The sequence below is a fragment of the Channa argus genome, chromosome 7 (assembly GCF_033026475.1).
Source record: "Channa argus isolate prfri chromosome 7, Channa argus male v1.0, whole genome shotgun sequence".
Lineage (NCBI taxonomy): Eukaryota > Metazoa > Chordata > Actinopteri > Anabantiformes > Channidae > Channa > Channa argus.
The window spans coordinates 15,682,040-15,707,183 of NC_090203.1; the positions used below are offsets into that span (position 1 = coordinate 15,682,040).

General features: G+C 37.3%; 1 protein-coding gene across 3 annotated transcripts in view; it reads left to right on the forward strand.

The window, feature by feature from the left end:
• Positions 1-25,144, forward strand: part of col14a1a (collagen, type XIV, alpha 1a) — a 119,592-nt gene that overhangs the window by 83,443 nt on the left and 11,005 nt on the right. For all 3 annotated transcript variants that reach the window (XM_067509043.1, XM_067509042.1, XM_067509044.1), the window contains exons 34-42: positions 4,291-4,449; positions 6,525-6,602; positions 7,408-7,494; positions 10,756-10,809; positions 13,098-13,193; positions 13,769-13,822; positions 19,435-19,488; positions 23,671-23,724; positions 23,859-23,930. In XM_067509043.1, coding sequence (XP_067365144.1) covers positions 4,291-4,449; positions 6,525-6,602; positions 7,408-7,494; positions 10,756-10,809; positions 13,098-13,193; positions 13,769-13,822; positions 19,435-19,488; positions 23,671-23,724; positions 23,859-23,930 — 708 coding nt within the window. The remainder of the gene's footprint in view (positions 1-4,290; positions 4,450-6,524; positions 6,603-7,407; positions 7,495-10,755; positions 10,810-13,097; positions 13,194-13,768; positions 13,823-19,434; positions 19,489-23,670; positions 23,725-23,858; positions 23,931-25,144) is intronic.

Genomic DNA, 25,144 nt, shown 5'->3' on the forward strand with positions numbered 1-25,144 from the left:
GTCCATCATTCTCTCTGCCTTTTGTCTTCTCCATTGTTTCCTGTCTTTCTGTTGGAGAACATGACAATGTTGAGAGAGGGAACAGATGCAGAACACTGCGTGGCCAGACGAAGTGTTCATCTCCATTTAGACAGGAAGACAAGTGAATAAGAGGAGTGTGCGTGTGCATTTTGTGTGTCTGTTATAAAAGGATTACCATATGAAGAAAGCAGGAATACCCAGTGGGATCTGTCACTGTTCACTGAACCTCACATGCATGCGCACATGCACGCACGCACACACACATGCACGCACACATTGAAACACAAGAAACATGAACAGGTGAAGGAGAGAGAAGAGAGCAATGGAAAAAATCGATATGACAGTGAGTTTGAGACACAAAGAGGTTTGCAGGCAGAAAAATAAATGTGTGTGTGTGTATATATATATGAATATATATATAGAGAGGGAGAGAGGCGGGGGGAGCGGGAGAGTAAGAGAGAGAGAGAGTTTTGGACAGAGCAAGGAAAAGTAAAATCTGTCATCAGTCTAACTCACACATTGCTCAAAGCCATATTACTCTCCAGAAATGTTTGGAGTTTTTTTTTTTTTTTTTTGTAGCTCCCAAAAAGGATTAAGTGGCTCACATTAAACTGTTTCTAAGCACTTGGAGCTTTCTTTGTGTGCTATAAAAATTCACACTCAGAGAAGGTTCTTCAGTGCTTTTTTCAAACTTCCCCACATGTTAAATAATTTGTCCATAATTAATTATTATAAAGCTTTATGTGTTGGTCGTAATAAGTTATGAACATACATTATAGTGGTTTGATTTGTTGTCCTGATGATAAACAGGAAAAAAATCATAATACATTTAGACAGTGAAAAACATTACATGTACATGTACTGTTGGAAAACATGTGTATATATAGATTAATAGGAGTTTGGAATATTGGCATATTGGTAATTTTTTATCACACTCTGAAAGATGTTTATAAACCAGGCTGCTAATATGATTATGTTATAATGTGCATATCTAGATTTGGATTGCAGACTGAAGTGCCCCAAATTAGGTTTAAATGCAGAGCAGGCAGTCACAGTGTACAATGTGACATATTTAGATACAGATTACATTTAAAACCTGGTAAAATTGAAGTGCAGTGGTCTTAAAAAAATTTATTCTTTCTTTAAAACCTTTTGAGTTGCCTTGCCAACACTACAGATGTTTCTGTGTTTCCAAACGCATTTGTTTACAGCTAACTGAAAATAGTTTCCACAAATATCATTGACAGATACAGAGTTAACCTTATTTCTGTCATGCCTAAAAAATCCACATGTGGCAGTTGCCAAGTTAGTCATAAAACACAGGCCATGTCTCTAGTTATAATGAAAACGTTGGTGTATTCATCTCTTTTTAACCCCTCATAAGAATTCAGCTAAATTATGCTTAAGGTTCAGTTACCTCAGGCAACCTGAAGAAGGATTGAGCTTTAGTTTAGAGGTAAATGGCCAGACTATATGGATCATCAGTTAGGTGAGTTTTATTATCCGTTGTGAAAGCAGTGTTTTAGGGGTTAATGGTTCAAATGTTGCTGAGTAGAAAGAACAAAAAAGAGCAGCACAAATACTGATAGCCTCATCTACTCCACTCAGGTGAGAAAAGATATGCTGGTTCAACTTCTTTTTTTATATATTTGGTAATTTCTTATTTATCTTATAAGAGATGTAACTTATCATTTATCTTTACTTTCTGTTCTGGTATTTTAAATTTAAAAACTATACTTACGGTTATCTTACAATGTCAGGTCAGTCTGTATTGAGCAATGTTTATGCCCACAGTCTGGAACTCAAAATTTTGTCTATTTTGCTTTGTTTTGACATTTCTATTCATTAAAGATAACAATAAGTTGATGGCCGCTATCAAAAGTAATTAAATTTGTGAGGTTGCCACAAAGTCATATGTGTAACATGACAACGATAATGCAGAGCAGTCAGAGGTTTAGAAAAAAAGTAATTTGTTTGAAAAATGATAACAAAATAATTCTCAAAGAAAAAATAAAGCTATCTGACAGAGACACAAATAAATGAGGCGCTTTATAGAAAGATAGTGTAAGATTTGTAGGGCAGCAATAGCTTTAGAAAATACAGGACTGAAAGTCAGTTTATCTGTGTGCAAAAGAGAGAGAGAGGAGGAGAGAGGCTAATCCATCTTGTGCTGGCAGTGGTATTAGCTGTGGATGGATCCTGTAGACTCCAACCAGCCATCTGACCTGCCAGGAGCAGCACAAAGCAAAAAACATTATGCTGCTTACGTTTCATTCTCTTGTGGTCAGGCCTTTTGTTTTCCTTTGTTGTGGCGCTGGTCTTTAAAACCGACTCCAAGTCTCAATTTTGAGGTTTGTCTCCTGTTAGCGTTCGGGCTATCTAATTACTGTCAGATGAACAAAATATTTTTTTAAGTGTGAAACATTTAAAGTTGCTTTACCCCAAACACACAAAGCAATCCAAATGTCAAAGATCCATTCAGACAATTTTTTTTTTATGTTTCTACATTCAATTTGTTGTAAATTCTCTCTTCATAACTGTGACTATGAACAGATTGTAAGTGACCAACACAGATACTTAGAAAAACTTGAATTTCAAAATAACATAATAAACCTTCATCTTTTTTTTTTATTATAATTTATATGACTCCTCAGCCTTGGCAACCTTGATATATTAGTGCAGACTTTTCAAATCAGTCTTTATGTAAGACTGCTTTAACACTTTGTGATAAATATTCAATAAATTATTTGTTATTCAATAAACACAGTCCCATGATGATCACTTGGAACTCAAGCATCTGAAGCTTCTTTAAAGTATTATTGTTTTTACTCGGCTAAAATAATTGGAAAAACATGTTCACTAAACTAAAATACAGGCATGAAATTTATGACTTTTTCATGCGCATAACAAATGCTATTTTCATTATTATTTTGTTTTGTGTAATACTGTATATACAGAACAGCTAACCTTGGATAGATGGAGTATCATACTGTTCGATCCCAAATGTTAGTCTCACAAACTGTACATTTAACAAAAGAAATGCTTGGCAGAGCATCTCTTCTTATTCTCGCTACTGTCAAATACAATTTCGTTTAGTTGTAAGAACAGAGAAGTTATTCAAAAAGTAAGTTTTCAAGTATAGACGTCATTTACACTGAGAATACACTGAGTCACCATCAGAATGAAGGGAGGAACCTTTACCACACACACACACGCACACAGAGTCACACACAAAAAGAGTACCAGAGAGAAGTATACATTTTTAAACCTAACCCTTTTATTTCCCTGTAATCATTCCCTAACCACTAATGCTAACCTTAACACTAAATGCCACAAAATACCGGTAAAATGTCTGCACCTTAGAGGATTTTCATCATCTTTTATATAACAACGGTACAACACACACACACACACACCATGCCCAGTGAAGTGTGCAGAATGAAGGATGAGAACAGAAAGTCATTATAAGGCAGCCGTTCAGACGTCAGCCAAGTAATGGGCACTGACATTGGAATATGAACTTTGTCTAACTCCACATTAGCTGTGAGTTGGTCCATGTGTGCAGAGGTGTACGTGCTGCACGTTCCTATGACTTTTGGTGCATGTGTATTTGTTTTTACTGAGCCTGTGAAAGTGCGATTACACTTCCCATAATGGGGAAACATGCAGGTGCTAATAGTCTGGTTCATTCAGCCCTTCACCGGGATGAAGCTCTCTTTGTTCATTTAATATACAACCAGTTGAATTTCACAGTCCATGGCGCTGCCAGTGTTTTCCTCTAAGCAAGCAGCTTGAGCTCACGGGCACTCTGACTGGACGGGCTAATTCTTATGCAGGAAACAAAATACACATACACAAAGAAACTCATTGTTACTGACATTAGTCTGTATAGAGGAAGTCTTATTTTGGTGTTTGAACCATTGAGAGACAGTTATAATTTTTCTATCTTTTACATTACCTCTGAAAATGCAGCATTTGAAAAAAGATGTTATGGCTGTTTTATTGACTGCATCTATGCAGTTCTGTGTGTTTGTGTGGTTTGACATTTAAGGCAATGATGATTATTCAGAATAAACACAAATGATTGCTGAGACAAAATACATTAAACATAAAATAAGCAGCTCATTTATATCTTCTTAAGCTGTGCTGTTTACTAATAACTTTAAGATGTTTGAGTCAGAACACACGTGATACAGTACACTACAGTACCTGTAGCACAGTACTTGGTTAATTATTTGTAATGCTCCCTATTATCTCTCCACCATACAGCTCCACGTAACCATCAGTAAGACATTGGTGAAGGTGGTGTTAGATTGTTCTATGGTTGGTGAGAAACCCATTAGTGCTGCTGGTAACATCACCACTGATGGAGTGGAGATCCTGGGAAGGACGGTTCGGTCCAGAGACACACGGCACAACTCTGCTCCGGTCAGTATGAACTCTTGTCTTTGGTACAATGGATAAATGTACAGTGGAATACATATTGAATACAATTGTAACACATTTCTCCTCCCACTAGTCTTTAAATTTGACAGGTGCAAGTTACAGTCAAAGACAGAATAAATGAGAATGTCCTTACATGACGATCATCATCTGGCAGTTATAATTGTCCCTTGTGCAATGTTCTGTCATCAAGGTGTGTGTGTGTATGAACCATTATGGCCTGGAAAATGGCAAGCATAAATATCCAAAGTCATTGCGATGAATTATTCAATGGGAATTCATTTTATTTATTGCCAGTGGAAATGAAGGAAGTGCTTTATATATACTTTGCTAGCTGCCCATTAAGAAGCATGGGCCCTAAAAACTTTTGGCTCTCCCATACAGGAGAGAAGGTTAGTTATCCTTGGCAACTCGGAATACTTACAGTAGCACCTGTATTAGTACATTTATACTTCCTACACCAAAAATATTAGCAAGAAATGCTGCCTGAACACATTCTTCTAAAATAAATGTGAGATTTTCTCCACTTTTTAGCCGATTGGCCTTTACTAACCAGTGAAGAGGATTATTAGTCAAAAAACATGTTACCTGCCATATTGAGAAAGCTCTCTGCTGAATGTAGAATGTTAGAAACCGGCTAAAGCTGCTATTGATACTTCATTTTCTAATGTCGTTCAAATTACTCAGTTTAACTTTGTCAGAAGTGATGTTTTTATTTGAAAACGTATTTAGTTTTAGGCTCCACACTGAGCGACATTTCTTTAAAATTAGGAAAACCTGAAATGGGACAAATGGGACTTTCTTCTTCAATAATATTGACCATTGAGTCTGACATTTAATCTGTTTCAAAACTAAAAAACTGAACACCTAAAGTTTATATCAGTTGTGCCACGACATTGGTTACAGTTTGTATGAAAATGCCCAGGTTCCCAGTCGCCTGGGGTGCTATAATAGAAAAATTGTAATTACTACAACAATACAGTTTTACACAAGCTGAAAATAGCTTAAGTAACTAAAAAGCATTGGACTTGAATTTCCTTTTATTGTCATACATTTGCAAATTGAACTACTAATGGTATTTAAAATTTGACATTTTATAGAGTTGAGGTGAGAAAGGATGTCTGATATGTAGATAAATAAATTCAAGTGAAGCTGGGGCGTCTAAATCAAGTTTCTTTCATTAAAGAATAACCCAGTCACTGTACAGCAGATGTTCAGGGGCCTTATCTGAATTTAAATACAACACTATATTGTATAAACAGTGAAATTTAAACATCACCCACCCAGACAATGTTTCCATCCAGTAAATTCTCCTCACTTATATGAAACAGTGATTTTGCACAATGTGAAAACAGCAGATAAAAACAGTTTTTAGCCATACAAATCTGCAACCATGTGTTCATATCTGTATGTGTTTAGCTTTCTAGATTTTTACAGTCTTTGTTTGTTTTGCGTAGTTTATGTTGGGTCTAAAACACGTTTTCGCATCATGTCTGATACAGATCATTGTTGAAGGTTGAGGTAATGAGGGCGTCTGTTCTCCGAATGGTTAGAAATGCAGATGTTCCAAACTTTCCTTCTAATAAAATAAACAATGTATATCATCAGGCTCCTTCTGCTGTCTTTGCACTAAACATAATAGATGAGTCAAACAACAGCACGTGACCTAATTTTTAACCTGGTCTACAGTTTGAGACTAGCGGAGCCTCCAGTACATCAATCAGACCGTGTGTACAGTATCTATCTTTCAGCACAAGTTAGCCGATCATTAGAGATTGTAAGCAGAGAAACTGCTTCTATTTATTGACACAGAAACGCTACAAAACCACATCAGTACAAAATATCACTCTTAATATTAAATTTCTGATATTACCTCTATTTCGCTACTGCTAAAAATTTCCAAATGTTTTACTGAAAATATAATAATCACAGGACTGAAATTGTGTGTGTGTGTGTGTGTGTGTGTGTGTGTGGGTGGGTGTGTGTGTGTGTGTGTGTGTGTGTGTGTGTGTGTGTGTGTGTGTGTGTGTGTGTGTGTGTGTGTGTGTGTGCGTTTAAAGTTCCAGCTCCAGATGTTTGACATCATCTGCAGTACATCCTGGGCCAGCAGAGATAAGTGTTGTGAATTGCCAGCACTGGTAAGAAACAAACTCATGCAAATTCTCTCTTGCTCTCTCTCTCCCACCCTCTTTGTCTCTTACTCATTCACTCACTCTCCTTAATTTAAATTTTCCTTCTCCCTGCACCTGTCTGAGTGTGCTCTGAATGTAACAGCCTTAAATAATTAGAGTGATAATTGTGGTTATGTTTAAATTGAGAGAGATGATGAAACAAGAATGATATAACTAGAATTATTAAAGCCAAATTACTTGAAATCTGTACTGAATAAATGTCTTACCATTGGCAAAGAAAGGCTACTGCTAATAGTGCATATTGTCAGGTTGGTAATTAGGTCAGGTAGTTGGGTAATTACGCCATGTGATGTCTTTTTTGTACACACAGTTCTCAATATCAGTATACTAATTATATATATGTGTGTGTGTGTGTATATGTGTATAGATATATGTAGACAGAGAGAGAAAATATTTCTGTGGTTAGCGATGTATTGCATTACTGTAAAATGAAATATTTATATTGGAATGTGTTTTGAATGTAGGTTTGTAATGTTCATATGAAGTATTTAAAATTGAAATGGAGTTTAAATCAGCAGAGTAGGCAATTTAAATACTGACTGTACTGAACCACAAGTTTAAGACCATTGCAGACTAGTTGAGAATGTTGTACCATCATTATCTGTTTTCTGTCAAGCTCAAAAAGTGTGTCGGTGAAGTTTTAAATGACGAATCTATTGTCTTGCTTGAATACAGATCAAGTCAACTGAACACTAAATCTATGCTACATTGTGTGTGTGCGTGCATGTGTGTCTTTGTGTGTTTTTTTTAGAGAGTTGAAGAGCAGTGCCCTCCTATGCCTCATGCCTGTACCTGCTCCCAGGACAGTAAAGGACCTCCAGGTCCCTCTGGACCCCCTGTAAGAGATCACGGTTTCTTTATTCAGTTATTTATTCATTAATTCAGTGACTCAATAAATCAATGTCGTGCTCAGTCAAGTATGAAGACTTTCTGTCTTTGTGCCTGTTATTCCAGGGTTATATGTGAAAAACCTTCCTTCTACCTTCCTCTCTTCTCTCTCCCACCTGTCTCTATGTACAGTCATTTATTGATAAACTAATGCCTTCATTGACATACTTTAAAATTGCACTTTCCCTTCTCTTTTCCGTTATTATTCACTCACTTACCTTGACTATTTGGAAAAAATTGTATCCATTACTGAAACAATAAATGTGAGGTCTCAAGAATGGATGCTTTCAGAGTTGGCCTCTGGCAGAAAAGTTAAAAGGTCAATTTCCTGAATTGGTATTTACTGTATAATGTAATAAAATTTTATTTAATTCACCTCAAATTGAAATACTTAATTGTCCCTCATGGGCAATTAGAGCCAAACATATTTGCAGTCATAACAACACAGAATTCATGGCCACTTATAAAAACTGAACATCCCACATATTAAATCAAAAATCACCAGAGGTGAGAGTATGTTAGTGAGAGCAGCTGTATTCCTCTCACATAGCAGAAGGTAAAACCTGATAGAACCTAAGAGATGAGAGAAAGTAAATGAACCGAGACCTTTGGTCTCTATTTTCTCTTCTTTTTCTCACTTTCGTTTCTCTCTGTATGCCCCATTCGGCCTTTTCATTCCTTTGACTTTCATTTTCCCCATGTCTCTCCCATTTTAAGTTCCCTGCATGTATCTCTGTCTCCACCCTTGGAGGGTGCTGAGGGCAGGAGAGGGCTGTGGATTGGCACCAGTATAGTTTGAGAAAGTAATTATATGGCAATTCCATTTATCACAACTGATTACAATCATCCCAATTTTCATCCCTGTGTGAAGAGCCAGCTCCACTTATTCATCTGTAGGGTTACATTCACAGGCCACAGCCTTCCATTCCATTTTTTTGTGTTTTTGTTTTTTCTCCGTATTTAATGTTCCATGAATTGTATAAAAAAAAAAAAAAACTAGTGGGAAAGAGGTTAGGTCATTGTCTTAAACTTTTAATTCATTTTCTTACCTTTTTACTTGTTACTTGGAAAACAAAATTTGTAACTTATTTGTTTTCAAATAAGTTTGTGTTTTCATGGTTTTTATCTGGTTTATTTCTTTCGCCATCTTTTTCATTGTTTCAGTTTCGATATGTATGCTCTTTCAGCAGACCATAGATCTAAAGCAGTATTGTACATCATGGCTCTCAGCTTTTCACTGTCCTCCTCTTCCTCTTTCTCTTGTGGGCTTTTTTTTCTCTCTCTCTTTTTATTGTCACTTTATGTCTGTCTGTGTCTCTGTCCATCTCTGCATCTGTTTCTCTCTTTGGCATTGAATGGGGTTCTTAAATCACCTTTTAACTGCAGCATATGGGTGTAGATGAATGTTTAGTGGCAAAATCATAGCCACTGTGGTGATAAAAATTGCCACTATAGTCACTGGGGTTTTGTGAAAAGATGTAAAGGCAGTACCATTCCTGCTGTTAAAACAGCATAATGGTTGTTAGCACTGTACTTGTATTTCCAGTAGAAGACATGCTTCCTACAGACAGAAAAAAAAATAATAAAAAAAATCCTGAGTTTCACTGTAAACAATGTTGTTGAAGATTTGCTTACTCTGATAAAATTGGGAGTGCAAGTAAAGCTTCATTGATACCTGGGTCTATAGGGATGCCTGCTGCAGTGTGTAAATACACAGAATGCTGCTGTAAGACAAAATGATATGAAGAGAAAAGAATGCAATTATTTATATTGCCATATAAGTGTAAAATTACAAATCAATACATTCATAGAGAAGTTGTTTTTACAAAGTTTTCATATTGAATAGAATACTGTATGTACTTTGTCTGTTTTATAAAGAAATATGCAAGACCCCTTATTGATCTCCATTGTAATTATTGTGAGATGTATGTTATTTCCAGTCTGTTTTCCTGCAGCAGCAGCAGGCGTCTTCAGTTTTTTTAAATCTTTGAGTCATGTTTGAAATAATATTGATTGCTCCAGCTGAATTGCAATCTGTGCCGCCTGATTTGGCACAGACTCAACTCAATACGGCACATCATTCAGCAATCAATCTGATATTAAGGAAAACAAGACATGCACTGTCTGCCATCTCCGTTTGTTAAAAGTGAATTGTGTTCATGCCATGTGAGATTCAACTGTTGGTTAAAAAAATGTGCCTTTGCTGTCAAATTGCTCACTTAAATAATAATAGCTGTGTAATATTTATCCGTTGCCATAAACAAAGTAATTTGTGCTGCTGCTGTTGAAAGTTAATCTCCACATCTCTGCAGGTTTGCCTGACCTCCAACAAGTAATGGGCTCACGTTGTTGGCAAAGCTGTTAAAAACAACTTGCAATGACAAATTGTTAAATTGACAAACACAGACAACCACTTTAATAATACCATGTATTTTTTTTCCTACAATGAATTTACAAAGGCACAAATGCTGCATCAGAATTAGTAGAACAGCCCTTGTTCCCTGCAAAATCGACTGTCAAGAAAAATTGTAGAAAGAGTTTCGCTGCATTATTCATGTTTCACTTTTTAATTATTTTTTAATCCAATCTACACTCAGTGTAAGCTGTCTAAATAGTTCACTTAAGACATATTATTGAAACAACTAGAAACAAAATAAAATAAGTAATATACGTAGGAGAAAAGGGATGTTATTAGAGATCTGTCTTTGAAACTTTCCCTTTACTGTCCCTTCTAGTTAAGTAGTGTAGGAACTAGCTAGTCGCCCCCTCGTTCCCTTGGGACATTGATTTAAGCAAATACAGCAAGAGGTTGTATCCCAAGTGGACCAGTGATTATTGGAGGTGTGTAATTTATCCCTAAATAAACCTCTGGTTTGGTCAGCATGTGGTTTACGTCTCCCAACTGCTGCTGTTACTTACAGATGCAGCGTAATAAAGAGCTCAGAGGGGCAGTTCACACCATAAATCAGTGTTGGCCTGTGTCCATCAGATTCATAATGTAATCCATTCATATCAAAAAAAGTGAGTGCCTCTAATTTTATTAGACGTTTTCTTTTTTTAATTAAATCCAAGCTTCCATGTTGAAGGATTCCTGTTTTTGCACATCTGTGTTTCTTAGCCCGTTCTCTCTTTTAAGGCGCACAGTTTGCAAACATTATTATCATTATGTACTGTACTGTTTTTACAGTGTGTGTTTGGTGTTTTGTTTCAGGGTGGTCCAGGCATAAGGGGAGCGAGAGGAGACAGAGGAGACCCAGGAGTGACGGTGAGGGAAATACATTTAATTTCAGATTCCTTTAGTCTTCTGCTAAACCACCAGCACATAAAAAGTCCTAAATAGTGTGTGCATTAATTCATGGGATTAGAATACTACGAGGTAGCTTGTTCCAAGATGTGGAAGAAGAAGTACAAGAAGAACCCAAGACTGAATATCTCCAGGCAACATTTTTTGTGTGCAGTAGCAAAAGGCGGACCAGACAGGAAATCTTGCGGGCATGGTTGTAACCTTAAACTGTAGGAGCTACTTTAGTTTTCATGAATTAAAAGATGAAGAAATTCAAAGTTGAACCCTGAAAAATCAACATTTTTGTTGGTTCATTTCTTAGATAAGGGATTGTTTTCACCATACTTCTGAAAGTTGCTGGACCCTGGACAGTCATGTGGTTTGTCATGTCAAGGTGCCTGTGATGCCTGCCTGTGATGTTGTGGTAGAATACATATCTTCTTTTTCCAAAGTGAAAACAATTGGAATCCTACAAAACTACACAAGAATCTTGCTCATAGTACATTTTACCCAAACTCATCAGACACAGCTTTACCTCCATGGACCGATCAGCCCCCATCTTTTGTTCAGCCCAGTTATTACAGAATATAGTAAGTTAGACGTGTGAAAAATTATGCTGCTCTCAAACAAAGAGCCTTTTAACAGCAGCCCCCTCCAGATTCTCTGCAGGCTAAAATGGTTATTTTGGAAAAGCCTCTATCAGTTCTTCAGTCTACCTTATTTCTTTTGGCTTCGGACCTAAGACAGCCTCTGATCACAAATGTTACCATTCTCTCTCTAACAGACGCATTCCAGCAAAATCTGTCTTGCGTTTTTAGTTAGAGGTCTTCTGTAGAATTAGCATCTGCTACAGTTTTGGTATTGTGGTCTGTTCCAGAATGTCCCAAACCGTCCAGCCGAGTCAATCGGTACAAGGACTGATGCTTTTGGAAATTCCTCAATACCAATACCCAGTTCCCACGATTGTAATCTTAGATTTCAAAACACATGCTTTGATACTTTTCTTCTTTGAAATAAGCAGCCAGGGGTCTTGCCAATTTTGTCAATCAAGAAAATATGGTTGCTCAACCATATGTGCGTCTTTAACTTTGCTAAGTGACAGCAGTACTGTACGTGAGGTGGCTAACCCAGACTTGACACTTGGCACTTTATGTGATGAACAGGATCAAATTCATGCCAGCCTGTTTTTCTATGATATACAGTTCACCGTGTGGATTACGTTTTTATTGGTGTTAGTTTTGGAGCGATATGTGGCATTAATGTGGTATTAATTCATCCTTGCCAGATCACACTTGTCATCTGTGATTGTGCCGCTTCAACCAGTTTTATTATTAATTATTGTATGTGGATCATTCTATATGAGAATTCCTCCTTATTTGTTCTCATTACATTTGTTTGGGTACATTGTTGATGAACAGATGTGGGAGTTATTACAGCAAACATTTACATGTCATGTCCATCAATTTACCTCTTTTTGTGATGATATTTTTTGATAGTTGTCATCCAGTTAAACATGTTTTTTCAGTTCTGTTAGTTTTTGTTTTCCTCTCCATTCACGTATATCTGATCCATAGTTTCATTTTATTGTTTGCATGTTTTAAAAAGAAACGAAGCCAGTAACTGTGTGGTTGACTTGTAAAACAATAAATAAAGCCAGAGTTAAGTTTGCTTTGGCTACTGCTGTAGCTAAACCAACTGCAAATGCTGCAAATCAAAGGTGGTTTTCAAGAATTCCTCTCTTCTGAGTCTCACTGTGTCATACCTGAATCGAGCGGCCACGGCATAACCTGATTAGAGATGGATGGAAAATTGTCTGCATTTATTTCATTTAGTAGATGTCATCATAGAAGCTGCCAACAGCAGCAAAACCCCCCTGAGCATGTAGTGATGATGCTATCCAGAATTTGTAGTTTTAACTAGATGGACATTGTGTGTGTTGAGTTGGTGCAGCCTTAAGGGAAATGGGCAGACATCCATTACCTCAATGTATAGAGTAAGACTAATATTAATCAAAATTCTCTAGTGGTTTGCCAGAGTATTTGCATAAACTAAAACTACATAATTAAAACTTACATAATTACAGAAGTGTAGTTTGCGTCTCATGTTTAGCCTTGCATGTTCTGCCAGTGCAGAGTGACTGAGAATTAGCGTATCCTCAGTAAATTGTCAGTTGTCACAAAATTAATATAATTAAATGTTTGAGCATTTTCAGGATTGTTTTTTCTGCTACTTACAAGATGAAGTAAATGTCATTGTGTTGTTTTGCACAGGGACCTCAAGGACCTGTGGGAGAGATTGGCCCTCCTGGACCCACAGGACCTCCCGGTCCTCAGGGACCCAGCGGACTCTCGATTCAGGGTCCTCCGGTAAGACTTTCCTTGTTTGTATTTGTGTGTGCCATGCTGCAAAGTAATCCACTGACATATTTTCTGTGGTATTGGACTAATTCCCACTATTACTTGATCATATCAAAACTAAAATATGCATCACTTACACATATTAACTTTGATTTTAGAAGAAAGAAGTGTGGTTAAAAGAATCATATTTTGGATCAAAACTAAGAACTACATGTAAGTGGAATCGTACAGAACTGTTTCTATAAACTTCAAGCAGCACTGACACATTAATTATGATTAAAACGCAGTCACAAAATGTATGTTTTGTGCCATAGCACCCCCACCTGTTTATAGTAAAGTCATAAGATGTTTGCAATTTGAAACACGCTTAGTATTAAGCTGTCAACCACATGCCAATATAAACTGACAAATGTTGATGTTTAACTCAAACCGACTTCCAGACACTTGTAGAAACTTGTCCAAAGCACGCTGAAGCTGCTCTTCTGGTGGCCTAGCATCTCATTAGATGGTTCTTCCAATCTTTTGTTAGCTAACTGATTGACTACTGGTCCAGTGAAGGTTTAATGACATTGTTTTTATTACAGGGTGTTGCTGGGGAGAAGGGAGACAGAGGAGATATTGGTCCAGCTGGGCCGATGGTAAGTCAACATTTTTCCAAAACATTATTGTAATAGTAAGACACAGAGGTGATGTAGAAACCAGCCTGCATGACGTGCATGATTCTTCTGGTTTTTCTTAACTAAGTAAAGTTGGGTTAAAACAAACCCAGCTCTGTATCTGTGTGTGACTATGATTAATTGTTCTCTTCTGTGTGTGAAGAATATAAATGAGTCCTTTATCCTTGTTCTGCAGACTCCAGACATGAAACTTGTTGCCCGTTGTAAAAGCATATTTCTGTAACTTCAATCTATTTTTCCTTGTTTTTCTAATGGTCTGTATGATCTGATCTTTTGCACTTTTTTAACAATGGCAAGAACCGGCCTTGTTAGAGAGAAAATGTGACCTAAACGGTACATATTACCTTCCAAATGTTTTAAATCCTTGTAGAAGATTATATAAGTATTGAAATTATGTGCAGACAATGCTTGGGGCTAATATTCAAGTGAGAAAGAATGTATTACCCAGGTCATGTAGCCACATTTGGTAAGAGGTAGTTGGTTTCTAATCATGTGCCATTTAATTGTAAAATCATAATTATGCTTTTGAAATGGTAATGTCACTATGCTTACCTGCTATACTTTTCTTTGTTTTTGTTATTGTAAAGGAGAAAGGATGTCTCACAAGTCTAAATACTGGTTTATCAGAACTATAATGTGTGTGGGCATGTAGACTGTTTTGTTTAAAACACATGCACAGACACTATTGGTAGCTTTGGACTATAGTAAGGATAGTCAATGTTCTAGTAACACTGTAACAAGAAGCTTTATTTTTCAAGAAGGTTTTGTCGTCAACGTCTGTGTTAGTGTGATTTTTGGTTATTTTTGTTGGAATTTTATTACATGCCTGTAAAATATCTTCCTTAAGGCTTTGAAGCATTTGCAAAACAGACAGTAGCCTTGGCCAACTGCTTCCGAGGCTCAGCCTCAAGGTGTTAGTTAATCTGTTTAATTAGACCTTTGCTCGGATTAGAGTTGGACAAAGTGGACATTATGTGCTGCCACCAAAACAAATGAATTTTCAAACCACCAATAAGATTGTTTTAAGCAGCAACAAGAAGCTCAATCATGCCCAGTGTGTATGAGTACACACACACACACACACACACACAGTCATGAGAAGAGGTCTAATCAGTCTAATTAATTGAACATACCTGTGAGGGTGAATCACGGCAGTGTAGCGACTTTTAGTGATGTATGACCTAAGATAATGTAAAGAATATAAAGCATTTCATGGGGACCAGATTCAGTCACAATTTCTCAGAAAGCACACTTTAAAGACCTTCATCACTAATACAGGAAATAAGCCTTGGCCTAACATGTTGCTGAGTGCCCCTTGATTGATAATGTCCTCATGTCTTCTCATTCAGTTTTACTATCCTGGCTGATAATCTCATTAATGCTTAAATTAAGTGTACAAAAACAGATATCATGCACAGACTTGACTTTCTGTCAAGCTGAGTACTTTTTTGGTTCTCATAGATGCCACATTTGCTTTTCTGAATTTACTTTTGGTGATACCTAAAAATTCTTTGTGGAGACTGAGCGAGGCAACGTCCCTAAAAGCTCCTTCCGATCAATCTTACTCTCACAATCTGAGCTCACTGATCTGTACTGGGAAAGGAAGTTTCAGAAAATGAAGATATAAATTTTGCATACATTAGCAGAAGTGTCTGTGATATGGTAACTTGAAAGAAGTTTAGTTTTTGAGAGATTGCTCCTGTAGAGAGCATATAGGAGTACTATTAATTTTTTCCACAACACAGAGCAACTTTTTTCAGTCACCGAAACCATCTGTTGATCTCTGTTCATGTCAAACTAGTACACTACTCGGATTTGCCTTCAGAGCAGAGCAAACTATGATATGGTGGTTACATAACATTATGGTGCTTTACTTCAACATGCTTGTAGGACATATTTAATAATCTTAAGGAATAGATTTAGTGAGTGGGTACCAATGCTAATTACTCAGAAAACTATCTTGCTTCAGCAGGCTTGCAGTCCATCCATCCATTATCTGTAACCACTTATCCTGTTTAGGGTCACAGGGGGCTGGAGCCTGTCCCAGCTGTCACAGGGCGAGATGCCCTTGTTGGGTCTGCAGTCTATCTCAGGGCGAACACAAAGAGACTTACAGACAGACAACTTTTCACACTCACATTCACACCTACCTGCTACTTGTGTTACCAATTAACCTAACACGCATGTCTTTGAACTGTGGGAGGTAACTCAGGTACCTGGAGGAAACACTTTCCAGGCTTGTAGTCATAAGAGAAAATTTGAAATATTGACAACATATAATGCTCTACTTTCAGGATGCCTCAGTAACTCCCTAAAGAGCCTGCAATTAATCCAAACTGCTGCAGCAAGAGTGCTGACTGGAAATTAGCAAGAGAGATCATATTTCACCTTCACTAGTTTCTCTCCAATGGCTTCCCATAAAATCTAGAATAGAATTTAAAACCCTGCTTCTTACATATAAAGCTCTAAACGGTCAATATCATATATAAAATACCTCATAGTCCCATATCATCCCAGTAGATCACTTTGATCTCTGAATGCAGGCCTATTTGTTGTTCCCAGAGTTTCCAAAGGCAGAGTCAAAGGCAAAGCCTTTAGCTATCAAGCTCCTCTCCTGTGGAGAGGAGCTTGCTCCCAGTTCCCTAGCTCCCAGTTCTGATTTGGGAAGCAGACACCCTCTATACTTTTAAGTCTAGGCTTAAAACCTTCCTCTTTGATAAAGCTTATAGTTAGTTGTAGTCATGCTGCTATAGTCTTAGACTGCTGGAGGACCCACCTCCCGATGCACTGAGCTACTTTCCTCCTCTTGACCCTCTCTCTTCTCCTCTTATCCCACAATTGTCACCACTGTATGACATTAACTTTGTGTGTTTTCTGTGGTAGTTGTCTTTCTCCTTCTCTGTGTCTCTCTCTCTCTCTTGTCCCTTTCTGCAGGTGTCCCTGGCTTTGGAGCTGTGTGTTTTCCATTGTGCAGCTACTGGTCCTACCAACCTGCCCGATGCTTTGTTGTTGCTTTTTTATTGGTCTTATGTGTCTCCACTTTCCACTCACCCCAACCGGTCCAGGCAGATGGCCGCCCACCCTGAGCCTGGTTGTACTGGAGATTTCTTCCGTTAAAGGGAGTTTTTCCTCTCCACTGTTGCCTAGGGCTTGCTCAAGGGGGATTTGTTTGGTTTCCTCTATACATTTTTATAGTCTTGACTTTATTCTGTAAAGTGCCTTGAGATGACTGTTGTGAATTGGCGCTATATTAATAAAGTTGAATTGAACATTTGTTTATTGGAGTGCTGATACAGACTTGAGAGAGGCAGCTGTAATGTGAATTTGTTTGCTAATAATAAAGGTGCCTGTTGATTATAGTTTTTTTTGTTTGTTTGTTTGTTTTTTATCCATGCTTTAACTATTGTGTAGTCTGGCTCATTAATGGCTTAAATCAGTAAAGTTTCTTCTTGATGAGACAAAAATTCAGTCTCAGATTGTAAGTTATATGTTAACCTGTCTGAGAGTAACCAGTGCCATGAGGGGAGAACAACTAGTCTCTGAACCAACTCACATAGAGCCGCAGCACTTCCTGATGCAGCAGTATCTAGCTTTCTCTTTGCCTGAATAGTCCTATTAATAAAAGCTTGCAGTGCTGCCCTGTGCCGCAATGTGTTACCAAGTAATGTGTTTTGGCAGAGAGAGGAATATGAATGTGTATGTATGTGGCTCAGTGGGGGAATACAGTACCTTTCAGAGCCCTGTTGCAATATATGAGGGACCATGGAGAATATCACAACTCTACAACATCAATTATCTTTCTTGCTCACTTTCCCTCATTCTGCTCCCCCCCTCTCTTTTTGCTGCAGTAAATACAGTGTAACCTTGTCATGACCATCCCCTCCACTTCTGTTTCAATTTGACAATGAAAAATGAATGGCAAAGCATGTGGGTTTGTGTGTTTTTGTCCGTCTTTTCCATCGCTCACTTTAATTCTGTTTATCAGTGTGTGACTGTGTGTTAGTTATCAAGTGATATTTTTGTTTTGTCAGAGAGAGGGTGAACATGGGTTGATTTACAGTGTATAGTTGCCCATATGTTTTGGGCACACTCTCAGACGTGTGTGTCATTTTGCAGCAAAGCAATCCCAAGACTAATGTTTAATCAAAATTGCTTGGTATCTGCTTATTAATTACATCAGTCTCCCGTTTATGCTACACTCAAGGCCCATTTGAGAGCCTGTAATAGGTGTGTGTGTGTGTGTGTGTGTGTGTCTGTGTGTGTGTGTGTGCGTCAATAGTGTAGCTCTTGTTTTAGAGGGTGTGCCTCAAAAAACCAGGGTATGGCAAAACTTTTAAACTTCTACAGCTCAGAGGGAGCTAATAAAGCTAAACCACAGCTTTGTAAAGTAGCCACGATGTGGTTCATGTCTTTGACTTTGAACAATAAATGACCTTCTTCTGACACAGAGCTTAACTTTAGGTAGAATAGGCACCAACTCAAAAAAAAAACAACCCAATCCATCTCTCTTACATCTCTCTTGCAGACTCATACAGACTTTTCTAAAAACCAAACCATAGGGGCTCTGTGCAGTCATTCTTCACATATAGTGCACATCGCATCCAATTAACAAAAATCAGCTGTGACTTTATATTTCAAAAAAGCTAAATAAAAAAAAGCATTTTTTTCAATTTTACAAGCTTTTCCTTTGGAAATTAATTTACAACTGTTGTCATAAATGTGCTGTGCTGACATACTGATTTATGGTCTTTAAGAATAAAATATAAACGGGATATTTTTCACAGTGCTTACTATATTATTTAGTGCATATGTGGAGGCCTATTCCCTGGTTTGTGTGTTGATGTTAGTATATATGTGTGTGTGAAAGTGGCAAGAGAGATATTATTGCAGATGTCTTGGGAAAATGCACATCAGCCAACATCTTAACAATGACACATCATTAATCATATGAGGCCTGTTCTCTGTGACCCCCCTCCTGTAATTTGTAGAACCTTTAACAGTATTAACTGTCCTGTTTTATGAGCTTGCCACTAATACTGAAGTCCAGACATAAATCACCTCAACACTTAATCTCCAACTATATTTTGGAATCAGCTGTGTGCATTGACCTGCAGAGAGGTGATGAAGGGGAAACTGGGCAGTAGATGGAGCAAAAGGGTGGACTGATGGTAAGGCTGTGCTGTATGCAGGAGAGTGCAGAGTAGAAACTGGTCCTTTATATAAATATGTCAAAGAATTGTTGAGTGGAATGGCAAATTTTAACCTAATATGACCTTTGGTTTAGGTGTTTGAATGCTAAAAAGAAAAAAAGAGACAATGTTTCTCATTTGTAATTTTACAGATGAAAAGCCTTTTTATAATGCTCTGAACTGAACAGACTATAATTAATAAATTGGATAAATCCACTTGATAAAACCTTACCTCAAGGATTATCAACTTTTTATTAGTGAAAGTAAGAAGAATTTCTATCACAAGAAATTCAGATTAGCTCTTTTATGCCGTTTCTTTTTAAATGTACTCCTAATGTCTTGATTCTGACTGTACTGTAAACTAACATTTTGTGTTTTGGTCAGGGTGTCCCTGGAAGTCCTGGCTCACCTGGCAGAGATGGCCCTCCAGGAGCAAGGGTAGGCTAACATCACCTCAGTGAAAACATACAGTACACATTTTCCACTGTTATGGAATACAGTGGGTAGATATGGGAATGTAGACATACTTTTTCTTTTAGTTTTGAGCTAAATGGGGTGTAAAAACACAATCTTGAAAGTGAGGCCAGAAGGCTTTGTGTGTGCATGTGCGTGTGTGTATATATGTGTATGTGTATATGTATATGTGTATATATATATATATATATATATATATATATATATATATATATATATATATATATACACACGCACTTTTATTCTTAATATATATATATATTATCTTGCATGGACAAGATAAATGGATATTATATAATGATAATGGTATATCTTTCTGCTGACGTCATCATTACTAGTTGTTCAGGGCACTTAAAGATATGGAAAGGGAGAAAGGCAGGTAGGCATAGAAATACAACATAGACGTAATTTAAAAAAAAATCAGTGCATTGTTAAATGTATGACAATCATAAAGAAATGTTTTTATCTTCTGTGTAAACTGTCACTCATTTTCAACTATAATCTGTGATTTTTGTCACGTTGCTGATGTAAGAAATATGTCAAGTGTGGGCAAATGTAACAAATTGGACAAATGCGGGAGTCTTATTTAATGTGCTTTATGATACACACACCATTGTCTAAATGTCCAGCTGTGCTTGTATGTCTGATTTTATGTCCTTTTATGAAACTATATCTTTCTTCCCAAAGTTGTATAAACTACACCACTTTTGAAGACAACTTTCACAATAGACAACATCCCATTCATGAAGGCTATGTGATACCAGCTGTAGTCGATGCTGACAGAGGAACGAGGTCTTACAGAACCCAACTGAGCTGTAAATACCAAAACAGAATCCTAGCTAGAGCATAAAGTGTTAGCAAGCAGAAACAGGATTTTTTTTTTTCCCAAATACATAATATAACAGCAGAGTTTTGTCCTGGCCTGGCTCTTGATGAGGTGAAAGTCTCAGATATAATCCATCTGCTGTCTCTTTGTTGGCTAACACGGGTGGAGACGCTCATCCCCTCTGTGGTGGATTTTAGAAGCAGTCGCACATAGTTTTCAGACTTGTCATGTGGTTTTCTTTAAGACACTTGTATTCTGGCTGGGGTGTCTTCTCTCCATGCCAGATAGGTTTGGAGTTCATGAACTTTTAGCAAGGAAAACATTAACTTTAGATTTAAAAGGAAAAGCACTCCAAAACCAAAATAAAGGATGGACTCAATAGTTTGTGTTGGTTTAATTAAAAGTGCCAACAACAATTATTACATTTTGAAATATCACATGTATTAAAGTCTTTTATTCACTTCTCATCAAGAATTTATGGTTCATCTCTGGTTTGTTGCTTTGAAGCAGCAACATGCTTTTTTCTGTACCCAGCACACATGGAAATAGAAAATGTGCAGTTATAGTGGTTTTCTTCCTTATCAGTAGCTAACGCTTTACAGACACCCACACAAACACACATAAGATGACAGCACTCTTCTGACCCACTGGGAGCAACTTTAGTGTCTTTCTGAGTAAACCTTGAGAGTGAGCTACAGCAGCAGGCAGTAGCATGTACAACATCAGGACCCTGAAACTGAAGCAGCTAAATGGATTTAAGTCACCATGTTGTTTTGTACACCGCTGCTGCTGCTCTTGCTGTGGGACGTCAACATGTTTGTCTGTACTTCTCAGTTGTTTGGGAATCGAGAATCTTAACACTTAAAGATTAGAGGTAATGTTAGAGTAGCTGTGTAAATCAGCCCATTTAAACCTGCAGATAAACCAAAGTAAGAAGAGGATGGCAGTAACTTCATTCACTTTATAGCTAAATTCTTTATTTCACAATTGATTAAGCCTGTTACGAATGTATTGCTGTTGTGCCGTACAGTCTTCGCACATTAGATTTACTATATCGTGCTCACAGAATGCAGTGAATGCTTGCTAATGTAATTAATGAGTGTAGTCATGTGAAATTATTACTAATCATGGGGCTGTTTTAGCTTCTGCCAAATGGGAAAGACCTCCCCTTCGCAACACTGATTATGACATGTCTCTCACATGCATATTTCATCAAGATGCTTGTTATCTATTAGTTATTCTATATTTGTAATTATTGTCGGGATTATTACAAAACAGGGACAATGGGCATGTTTGTAGAATAACAAAGGGCTAATTATAATTTAGTTTCCGCACAAGACAGAAAACAGATCAGTACTTCCATTGCTGCAGCTTTAACTGCAGTGTCACACTTTGGTGCCTTCAGCAGCTCGCTCAGGCTGAATTCCCCCTAAATGTATTTTTCATCTGATGCATTGAAAGCAGTAGGGAATACTGATAAGAACCAATTCAACAGAGGTCATCAACACTACAGCGGTTTCTGGTATCACTATTCATTTGACAGTGATATAAATGATGCTGAATATGGCCAAATGAACAGTAATTACAAATAAGAAGGATCTTTCGAAAATATCTGCTGCTTACACTACATTGTGGGCTTTTCACTATTCAAGCCACTGGTGTGTGCTGTGATTTTGTATAAAAGAGAACACTGGACACACAGTATAAATATTTTGTTAGCTATTTTCTTGCACATTAAAAACTTGCTGGCACTGTTTCCATCCATCATTTTGGCTCACAATGTAATTATTCAGGTATACTGCTGACTTTGCAAATTATTCAAAACTGAGAATGTACAGTTCTCCTCAAAGTTGTACTTGTACCAAGCGTATGTGAAAGCCATATTCAAATAAAGTGTAATATATTTAAATAAATAAAATAATCATGTTGTTAACTCCTACTGTACATGCAGAGAACCTGCATGCACAATAAACATAAGCATTACCCTTGTCCTTATTTCGTAGACGATGAGTCAGACCATAATACATTTGTTTACTGGGTTCCCGAGAATATAGCAGCAGTGATAATTTGTCCCCAGCCTGATGCCTGTGTGGCTGAATTTCTTATTTTAACCTCAAAAATAAAGTTGAATAAAGTCTGGACTATAATACAGCCAGTATTGATGATATGTGTGTAATTTTGACATTGCGTTATGTTCTAGCACTGGATCTATAAAATACCTTGGTAAAATATTCCCATTTATGGAGGTTTTATTGTGTTTTACTGGGGTATGTTTATAGTGCAGCACCAGATTCCCGTCCTAATGTCGAATCAAATTCTTGATTGCTTCATAGTGAGCAAGTTTGTGAATTTTATTGTTCCACGAGTGGGATTCTTCTTGTTCCAGATGTTATTTAAAGGATTTCAAAGTAAAAGGTGTGTAAGGTTGTGAGACTCCTCCAGAGTCCTATTAGCGAGTTGAGCAGGTCCAGTTGTTACTGTGACACCAGAGTGAGGAGTTTTCTGCCATCACTCTCTGGCTGACACTGTCAGGGGAGCTCATAGATAAATTAACTGGACCAGGGCAGAAGCCGAGACATATCTCACACACTGTATCATTGGGTGTTATTTTTTATTGTTTTTAATTCATGGCTTTTACCCTAACGCAAGTTAAAGTAAGAACTGTTGAGTGTCCATGATGAAAGGGCATCAGCTTTCAATCTGCAACTCTAAAGTTTGACAGACATCCAAGTTAAAATAGAATTTTTAGTTAAACTGTTTCCCAGCATAATCTGCTGCTGAGCTGGATTTTGAAACAGTATAGTATTGAATTTATTCCATTTAAAAATAAATATGAAAATACAACAAAGCCATCATCATGTTATTATGTATCATGTTATTATGTCTTACATTATTCTTCATAGTGGCCTAAAGAATTGTCGTAGGGATGAATGTGCCCCTGAAATAAAAGCTTTCTTTTTCTTTAAAACCACATTGTCATGGAGACATGAAGACATGACTGTAAAACTCTTTACAGTCATGCTGTAAAACTCTAAGGCCTCATTGTAGAAACACAAGAAGAGTACACCTGTGGTGTCTAAAAGTTAAACCAAACACTGTGCTGGAGGTAGATTTTGAGCAGATGCAAAAGCCACTGAGTTTCCCTCAGTAGATAATATCTTAATTGGTTTAAAAAATGACAGTGTTTCTGTTGGTTTAGCCTGGAGACGTGCAGGAAATTCCATTTAGAAAGGGGATGTCCAAGACAAAGTTTACCCCACAATTATGAAAGTGCACCTAATGTTTAATATACTAAGGATATTTCACTGCGGCTCTTTCAGGGATTACCAGGTAATAATGGGCCACAGGGACGACAAGGACCTACTGGACCTATTGTAAGTGTCTTTTTTTAACATTTGCTCTCAGCATCATTTTTCATTTCCATTCACCTTAACATATTAGACTAAATGATCCCACTGTTTTTTTTCACCTTCCTGCCTGTCTCTATTTTTGCCCATCTTCCTTTAAGGGAGCCCCGGGAGCACCTGGAGCTCCAGGACCAGGCGGCCCAACAGGGTCCCAAGGGGGTCAAGGACTTCCTGTGAGCATATATATTTTTTTATTCATTCTGTTTAAATTGATTAACAAATTAATTTCATTAAAATACCTGCTGTGCTCACAAAACAATTTAATTCTAACATAGTAACAGCAACTGTGACCTGACCTGAACCACAATAACTAACCCTCACACAAAGCAGTTTAAAAATGTTTTACCTATGTTTTAGTCTGTTAAGATTATATTTGAGCTGTGAACTTACACATATTATCTGTGACAGGGGACTTTGATATGAGTTCAAATTAACCATGAGCATTTGTTATTCTTCTTGTCATGTTCCACTTTCTGATGTCCCGTCTCCTAACTGGAAACAGCCTGTTAGTGTTGGACATTGATCAAAATAAGTATAATTTAATCATAAATTAGTATTGCTTACAAGGCTGTAATCTTTATAGAGCATCTATGGTGACCATTTAAAAAATATCAAATAATATTGGGAAAGTCAAAATATTAAACTTTATCTTAAATTCTAATGTACAGTGAGTCCTGATTTGTTTAGTTGTGCAGATGTGACACAACACACAGAAGAGGAAGAGGAGGAGAAGATGTTGTATTCCAAGATTTGTGTAATGCCAAAAGGAACAGATGATACTGTGATGTTTGTGACAGCTAATCTGGTCTTGGGTCAGCTCTTCAGACCAGAAGCAGAGCTTGGCTTACAGAGAGACGAAGAGCTATAAATCACTAAGTCTCACCACCCATCTCTCACATTTACACGAAAAACTGACATATCACATCTGTCTCATCTGTGGGACCCGGTATGTACATGTGTGCACATATAGCTATTACGCAAACTGATATTCTGAAATGTTATTCTTGTAAACTATAAGTTTTGGTTTTAAACTTCACTTTAGCTTTTAAAATTGCTGATTCATTCCATGTTCTGCCCCCTGTAACCCTTTATCAGGTTGCTGCTGAAGGGGAATATTTATCTTCTGAAACAAGTAGTTTATCTGAAATAGCAGCCATGCAAATCTGTAGGGAAACTTGTCATCTTGTCACAACTGACCTTAGGAAACTTTGTGAAAATTGGCCCTACTTGTTTTGTTGAAGTGGACACACAGGGCCACGCATCTGCACACAGAAAACGTGTTGAAGCACAGTGGGTTCTTACTGTACCACTAGAGGAAAGATGGATTTTTAAGATGCAGCTTTGTGGCCTGATGTCATTGCATCTAATGTGAAGCCCAAAGTGTTCT